This window comes from Oncorhynchus masou, chromosome 18 (genome assembly GCF_036934945.1).
Source record: "Oncorhynchus masou masou isolate Uvic2021 chromosome 18, UVic_Omas_1.1, whole genome shotgun sequence".
Classification (NCBI taxonomy): domain Eukaryota; kingdom Metazoa; phylum Chordata; class Actinopteri; order Salmoniformes; family Salmonidae; genus Oncorhynchus; species Oncorhynchus masou.
In genome coordinates, this window is record NC_088229.1 from 6,231,318 (window position 1) to 6,240,078 (window position 8,761).

Here is an 8,761-nt window from a genome sequence, read left to right on the forward strand (position 1 = left end):
CCAACCTGGTTAAATAAAGGTGTTCTCAACTGGCCTACCTGGTTAAATAAAGGTGTTCTCAACTGGCCTACCTGGTTAAATAAAGGTGTTCTCAACTGGCCTACCTGGTTAAATAAAGGTGTTCTCAACTGGCCTACCTGGTTAAATAAAGGTGTTCTCAACTGGCCTACCTGGTTAAATAAAGGTGTTCTCAACTGGCCTACCTGGTTAAATAAAGGTGTTCTCAACTGGCCTACCTGGTTAAATAAAGGTGTTCTCAACTGGCCTACCTGGTTAAATAAAGGTGTTCTCAACTGGCCTACCTGGTTAAATAAAGGTGTTCTCAACTGGCCTACCTGGTTAAATAAAGGTGTTCTCAACTGGCCTACCTGGTTAAATAAAGGTGTTCTCAAATGGCCTACCTGGTTAAATTAAGGTGTTCTCAACTGGCCTACCTGGTTAAATAAAGGTGTTCTCAACTGGCCTACCTGGTTAAATAAAGGTGTTCTCAACTGGCCTACCTGGTTAAATAAAGGTGTTCTCAACTAGCCTACCTGGTTAAATAAAGGTGTTCTCAACTGGCCTACCTGGTTAAATAAAGGTGTTCTCAACTGGCCTACCTGGTTAAATAAAGGTGTTCTCAACTGGCCTACCTGGTTAAATAAAGGTGTTCTCAACTGGCCTACCTGGTTAAATAAAGGTGTTCTCAACTGGCCTACCTGGTTAAATAAATGTGTTCTCAACTGGCCTACCTGGTTAAATAAAGGTGTTCTCAACTGGCCTACCTGGTTAAATAAAGGGAAAATAAAAATGTAATAATGAATAAAATAGGCACGGTGCAGTAGATGGTATAAAATACAGTATATAGTATATAAATATGAGATGAGTGATGCAAGATATGTAAACATTATATTTAGAATAGAAGGGGAGCTGGGAACGCAGGCAGGCCTGTACGGAGAGCTGGGAGAGGAAGCAGGAAGCAGACCCAGGAAGGGGAGCTGGGAGAGGAAGCAGACCCAGGAAGGGGAGCTGGGAGAGGAAGCAGACCCAGGAAGGGGAGCTGGGAGAGGAAGCAGACCCAGGAAGGGGAGCTGGGAACGCAGGCAGGCCCGTTCGGAGAGCTGGGAGGAGAAGCATACCCAGGAAGGGGAGCTGGGAACGCAGGCAGGCCTGTTTGGAGAGCTGGGAGATGGGGAAGAGCTATGAAAGCTGGGACAGGAGGACCCACAACCCACTCGAGCCAACACCGTGCCCTGATGCCTACTTCAACCTGGTCCTACTGGCTGCGGAGAACAGGGTGAGACTTGGGAGACACACAATCTGTGCGCGACGACTACTGTGAGCTGGTCAAATAGGCAGTGCAGTAGAACAAAGACACACACACACTGCCTGAGGAACGTTGTGACATCAGCTGATGTAAAAAGGGATTTAAAAATACATTTGATTGATTGATTGATTGATTTTGTCATGTTTTTCTCCTCCTGAACAGGCCTCTGGTCTGAAGCTCTACAGACAAAATGTTCATTCCAAATGACATCCTATTCCCTTCATAGTGCACTACTTTAGACCCTATTCCCTATATAGTGCACTACTTTAGACCATATTCCCTATATAGTGCACTACTTTAGACCATATTCCCTTAATGCACTACTTTAGACCCTATTGACTTTATAGTGCACTACTTTAGACCCTATTCTCTTTATAGTGCACTACTTTAGACCCTATTCCCTATATAGTGCACTACTTTAGACCCTATTCCCTTAATGCACGACTTTAGACCCTATTCCCTTCATAGTGCACTACTTTAGACACTATTCCCTATATAGTGCACTACTTTAGACCCTATTCCCTTAATGCACTACTTTAGACCCTATTCTCTTTATAGTGCACGACTTTAGACCCTATTCCCTTCATAGTGCACTACTTTAGACCCTATTCCCTATATAGTGCACTACTTTAGACCCTATTCCCTTTATAGTGCACGACTTTAGACCCTATTCCCTTAATGCACTACTTTAGACCCTATTCCCTATATAGTGCACTACTTTAGACCCTATTCCCTTTATAGTGCACTTTACTTTAGACCCTGTTCCCTTCATAGGGCACTACTTTAGACCCTATTCCCTATATAGTGCACTACTTTCGACCCTATTCCCTTCATAGTGCACTACTTTAGACCCTATTCCTTATATAGTGCACTACTTTAGACCCTATTCCCTTTATAGTGCACTACTTTAGACCCTATTCCCTTAATGCACTACTTTAGACCCTATTCCCTTTATAGTGCACTACTTTAGACCCTGTTCCCTTCATAGGGCACTACTTTAGACCCTATTCCCTATATAGTGCACTACTTTCGACCCTATTCCCTTCATAGTGCACTACTTTAGACCCTATTCCCTATATAGTGCACTACTTTAGACCCTATTCCCTTTATAGTGCACTACTTTAGACCCTATTCTCTTTATAGTGCACTACTTTAGACCCTATTCCCTTCATAGGGCACTACTTTAGACCCTATTCCCTATATAGTGCACTACTTTCGACCCTATTCCCTTCATAGTGCACTACTTTAGACCCTATTCCCTATATAGTGCACTACTTTAGACCCTATTCCCTATATAGTGCACTACTTTAGACCCTATTCTCTTTATAATGCACTACTTTAGACCCTATTCCCTTTATAGTGCACTACTTTAGACCATATTCCCTATATAGTGCACTACTATATACCAGAGCCCTATTCCCTATATAGTGCACTACTTTAGAGCCCTATTCCCTATTCCCTTTATAGTGCACTACTTTAGACCCTATTCCCTTCATAGTGCACTTCCTTTAGACCCTATTCCCTTCATAGTGCACTACTTTAGACCCTATTCCCTTTGTAGTGCACTACATTTGACCAGAGACTCATATTCCCTCTTATAAGGGCCCTTGTGAAAAGTAGTGCACTACTGTACAAAAGGGAATGAGACAGAGACAAAATCATTAGTCTAACAGGCCGTGTCCTTTATTATAGATCACTAACTCGTCCCACTTTCCAATGGAATCCTGACCACTCGGTGTAGAACTGGCCTCTGGCCTCTGGTCTTAACAACAACAACAACAACAACAACAGAAACAACTAGAGAATGATCTACTTGTCAGGCAGAGTTCTACTGTTCTCACAGGTTGTGAAATAGCTAGTGGTTTGATTGGGTCAGACTGACTGTGACGCAGAGTACACACACGCACACACAGATACACACACACACACACACACACACACACCACTAGGACACATTGCATAATCAGCAGCATTACGTCACAGTGAGAGGTCAGCTTCAGTAGAGCTGTGAGATTGGACGTCACGATCAGCGTGAAAGAGACAGGGTGTGTGTGTGTGTGTGTGTGTGTGTGTGTGTGTGTGTGTGTGTGTGTGTGTGTGTGTGTGTGTGTGTGTGTGTGTGTGTGTGCAGCAGAACCAATCTATATCACATTGACTGGGGTGCTACAGAAGTCTGATCTTAACTTGATCACTCTTTGGTCACTGAGAATTTTCCTGCTTGCTTCAGGAAATTTAAATGAGCCTGGTGAGGCCCTGAAATAGAGCAGTTCTGTTTCACTGCAGTCGAGTCATTGGGATCAGGGCTTGCTATCAAAATAATTGTATCTTTTACTCACTCAAACGCTAGGCCTCGGTCCTATTACTGCAACATTCAAATGTACAAAAATACCGTGCCTTGCAAAAGTATTCATCCCCCTTGGCGTTTTTCCTATTTTGTTGCATTACAACCTGTAATTAAAATAGATTTTTATTTGGATTTCATGTAACGGACGTACACAAAATAGTAACAGCAATAAATAGTCCAAATTAGTGAAGTGAAATGAAAAACATTACTTGTTTCAAAAAGTGGTGTGTACATATGTATTCACCCCCTTTACTATGAAGCTCCTAAATAAGATCTGGTGCAACCAATTACCTTCAGGAGTCACATAATTAGTTAAATAAAGTCCACCTGTGTGCACTCTAAGTGTCACATGATCTGTCACATGATCTCAGTATATATACACCTGTTCTGAAAGGCCCCAGAGTCTGCAACACCACTAAGCAAGGGGCACCACCAAGCAAGCGACACCATGAAAACCAAGGAGCTCTCCAAACTGGTCAGGGACAAAGTTGTGGAGAAGTACAGATCAGGGTTGGGTTATAAAACAATATCTGTAACTTTGAACATCCCACAGAGCACCATTAAATCCATTATTAAAAAATGGAAAGAATATGGCACCACAACAAACCTGCCAAGAGAGGGCCGCCCACCAAAACTCACAGACCAGGCAAGGAGGGCATTAATCAGAGGCAACAATGAGACCAAAGATAACCCTGAAGGAGCTGCAAAGCTCCACAGCGGAGATTGGAGTATCTGTCCATAGGACCACTTTAAGTCGTACACTCCACAGAGCTGGGCTTTATGGAAGATAAGCAAACACATTAGGTGTTCGCCAAAAGGCATGTGGGAGACTCTCTAAACAAATGCAAGGTACTCTGGACAGATGAGACTAAAATGTAGCTTTTTGGCCATCAAGGAAAACGCTATGTCTGGCACAAACCCAACACCTTTCATCACCCTGAGAACACCACCATTTTTCATTAACAGGGACTGGGAAACTGGTCAGAATAGATGTAATGATGGCGTTTAATACAGGGAAATTCTTCAGGGAAACCTGTTTGAGTCTTCCAGAGATTTGAGACTGGGACGGAGGTTCACCTTCCAGCAAGACAAGGGCCTGAGTATACTTCTAAAGCAACACTTGAGTGGTTTAAGGGGAAACATTTAAATGTCTTGGAATGGCCTAGTCAAGGCCCAGACCTCAATCCAATTGAGAATCTGTGGTATGACTTAAATCGCTGAACATCAGAGGAACCCATCCAACTTGAAGGAGCTGGAGCAGTTTTGCCTTGAAGAATGGGCAAAAATCCGAGTGGCTAGATGCGCCAAGCTAATAGAGACGTACCCCAAGAGACTCGCAGCTGTAATTGCTGCAAAAGGTGGCTCTACAAATTATTGACTTTGGGGAGGTGAATAGTTATGATGCTCAAGTTTTCCGTTTTTGGTCTTATTTCTTGTTTGTTTCACAATAACAAAAAAAGCATGTAGCATCTTCAAAGTGGTAGGCATGTTGTGTAAATCAAATTATGTAAACCCCCCCAAAAAATCAATTTGAATTCCAGGTTGTAAGGCAACAAAATAGGAAAAATGCAGGGTGAATACCTTTGCAAGTCACTGTACATGATGTATATCTGAAATGCAGCCATAAACATCAACAACTGTAGTTTTATATATCTTAATACCCCCCAAAAAAAATATATATATAAATATATATATTTTAAATGAATTCCTCATGGCTTTAAACGTACTCTTGAAACTTGTAATAGTGGAATGCACAAGGTGTGATTTTGAAATTGGCTAGTGCATCATTAGTTCCTCTTGTCATTACAGATAGATGTTTATAACTTGTCAGAAATGTCCAGATCAACGAGCCCATGTCAGCTAACGTTATTTTTGTTTTAAATGTTTTTTTTAGCCCATATATATTGTTTTAATTGTTTTGTCACTCAAATATCCCATGAATACACATTAGACATAACAAAAATGTGTAGAATTGTAGGTTATGAGCTTTAAAACTGCTAAATTCTCTCCACCAATTGTGTTGGGGTCCCTTACGCTGGAGGGGGGCGTGTCCCCTACATTAGCCAATCCAATTCACTATTGTGATAACCCATAATAGGCTACAGTGTATCTCATGGCTGAGTTGATCAGCTGATTTGAGCCATCAGTCGATTGACAGATCAACTGATGACAGATTTGATTGACAGATCAGTAGGCTTACTGTAGAACGATCCACGTTTTATAGTTAGGCTTTGTCTAATTTGTCAAGACAGGCACTACCAGATGTTACGATGGATAGCCTATGGCAGCAATATAGGTATTTGGTGTGGATTGAAAGCCTGCATTGTGTGGCTTTAATATTTCCTTCTGTAAAGCTGGAACGATTCACAGGCACTAGCTGCTTAGAGCACTGCGCTATGGCAGTTCACAGGCCCTCACTGCTTAGAGCTCTACGTTACGGCAGTTCACAGTCCCTCGCTGCTTAGAGAGCTGCGCTACGGTAGTTCACAGGCCCTCGCTGCTTAGAGCACTGCGCTACGGCAGTTCACAGGCCCTCGCTGCTTAGAGCACTGCGCTACGGCAGTTCACAGGCCCTCGCTGCTTAGAGCGCTGCGCTACGGCAGTTCACATGGCCTCGCTGCTTAGAGCGCTGCGCTACGGCAGTTCACAGGCCCTCGCTGCTTAGAGCACTGCGCCAGGGCAGTTCAAAGGCCCTAGCTGCTTAGAGCGCTGCGCTACGGTAGTTCACAGGCCCTAGCTGCTTAGAGCACTGCGCTACGGCAGTTCACAGCTACTAGCTGCTTAGAGCGCTGCGCTACGGTAGTTCACAGGCCCTCGCTGCTTAGAGCACTGCGCTACGGCAGTTCACAGTACTCTGCCAGCCAATCACAACAGATTATTATTGCAGGAAATAGAATTACAATGCCTGGGGATCAACTATGCTCCAATACACACACACAAACACACATGCAATGACTAGCACACTCTCTCTCCTCTCTCTCATTCACTATTTCACACACACACTGACATGCACACGCACACACACATACACAAACGTCTAGGCACGCACTGTGCTCTCCTAACCGTGGTGTGTTTCTCTCTACAGGATGCAGCGGGAGAGAATTGTTCTCTGATCTGTGCAATGTTTCAGATTATCTGGAGTCACCAAATCCGATCAGATCTGACTATTCTGGGGCGGGCCAGAATCATGCTAGAGAAAGAGATTATCTTTAAACTGTTCTATAACCCACAGCTTGAGGTCACAGTGAGTCTAATAAATCAATACATAAATCAGTTACTCAATGACCACTGTAAGGACCAGGCAGGATCCACAGAAATATAATGAGGATATATAATATGTCCACAGCCAAGACCCCCAGCCTGGGGCCACAGAGGGATGGCCAAGACCCACAGCCCGGGACCACAGAGGGATGGCCAAGACCCACAGCCTGGGGCCACAGAGGGATGGCCAAGTCCCACAGCCCGGGACCACAGAGGGATGGCCAAGACCCCAGCCTGGGGCCAGAGAGGGATGGCCAAGACCCCCAGCCTGGGGCCACAGAGGGATGGCCAAGACCCCCAGCCTGGGGCCAGAGAGGGATGGCCAAGACCCACAGCCTGGGGCCACAGAGGGATGGCCAAGACCCCAGCCTGGGGCCAGAGAGGGATGGCCAAGACCCCCAGCCTGGGGCCACAGAGGGATGGCCAAGACCCCAGCCTGGGGCCACAGAGGGATGGCCAAGACCCCCAGCCTGGGGCCACAGAGGGATGGCCAAGACCCCCAGCCTGGGGCCTCAGAGGGATGGCCAAGACCCCCAGCCTGGGGCCACAGAGGGATGGCCAAGAACCACAGCCTGGGATCACAGAGGGATGGCCAAGACCCCCAGCTTGGGGCCACAGAGGGATGGCCAAGACCCACAGCCTGGGGCCACAGAGGGATGGCCAAGACCCACAGCCCGGGACCACAGAGGGATGGCCAAGACCCACAGCCGGGGGCCACAGAGGGATGGCCAAGACCCACAGCCCGGGATCACAGAGGGATGGCCAAGACCCCCAGCCGGGGGCCACAGAGGGATGGCCAAGACCCACAGCCCGGGACCACAGAGGGAGATGGCCAAGACCCACAGCCCGGGACCACAGAGGGATGGCCAAGACCCACAGCCCGGGACCACAGAGGGATGGCCAAGACCCACAGCCCGGGACCACAGAAGGATGGCCAAGACCCACAGCCCGGGACCACAGAAGGATGGCCAAGACCCACAGCCCGGGACCACAGAGGGATGGCCAAGACCCACAGCCTGGGGCCACAGAGGGAAATCAATCAATATGTATAGCACCATTGTAGTGGTTATTCCTGCAGTCGGCGTTTCCCTTGTTGTTATGAAATATTAATTCCACTGTGTCCCTGTTTCGTCCAGCTGAGAAGTAAGCTGTGGTTAGAGTGTAGAGGCGGCAGGGTAGCCTAGTGGTTAGAGTGTAGAGGCGGCAGGGTAGCCTAGTGGTTAGAGTGTAGAGGCGGCAGGGTGGTTAGCCTAGTGGTTAGAGTGTGGTTAGAGGCGGCAGGGTAGCCTAGTGGTTAGAGTGTAGAGGCAGTGGCAGGGTAGCCTAGTGGTTAGAGTGTAGAGGTGGCAGGGTAGCCTAGTGGTTAGAGTGTAGAGGTGGTGGGTAGCCTAGTGGTTAGAGTGGTAGAGGTGGGCAGGGTAGCCTTGTGGTTAGAGCGTTGGACTAGTGGTTAGTAACCACAAGGTTGTGAGTTCAAACCCCGGGTTCAAACCCCCAAGCTGACAAGGTACAAATCTGTTGTTCTGCCCCTGAACAGGCAGTTAACCCACTGTTCCCCGGCCATCATTGAAAATAAGAATTTGTTCTTAACTGACTTGCCTGGTTAAATAAAGGTAAATAAAACTGAATCCCCAGGGGCTAATATTATTGAGCCTGTTGTAGCACACATAGTTTCTGCATGCACTGCAGATGGCCTCATTGGTCCCCCAATACTATTAAATACACAGCACTTCACGATCAGAATACGGTTGATGTCGGAAGTTTACATACACTGAGGTTGGAGTCATTAAAACTCGCTTTTCAACCACTCCACAAATTTCTTGTTAACAAACTATAGTTTTGGCCAGTCG

The 8,761-nt window shown here is 46.3% G+C and overlaps 1 protein-coding gene across 1 annotated transcript; it reads left to right on the forward strand.

The window, feature by feature from the left end:
* The first annotated feature begins 6,986 nt into the window (after positions 1-6,986).
* Positions 6,987-8,058, forward strand: LOC135504648 (basic salivary proline-rich protein 4-like). Its single transcript, XM_064923403.1, has 2 exons — positions 6,987-7,878; positions 8,048-8,058. The coding sequence occupies exons 1-2, from the start codon at positions 6,987-6,989 to the stop codon at positions 8,056-8,058; spliced, it is 903 nt and encodes a 300-aa protein (XP_064779475.1).
* The last annotated feature ends 703 nt before the right edge of the window (positions 8,059-8,761 follow it).

Excerpts from the sequence above, each read along its gene's own strand:
- LOC135504648 (XM_064923403.1), top strand. The coding sequence starts at position 6,987 with ATGTCCACAGCCAAGACCCCCAGCCTGGGGCCACAGAGGGATGGCCAA.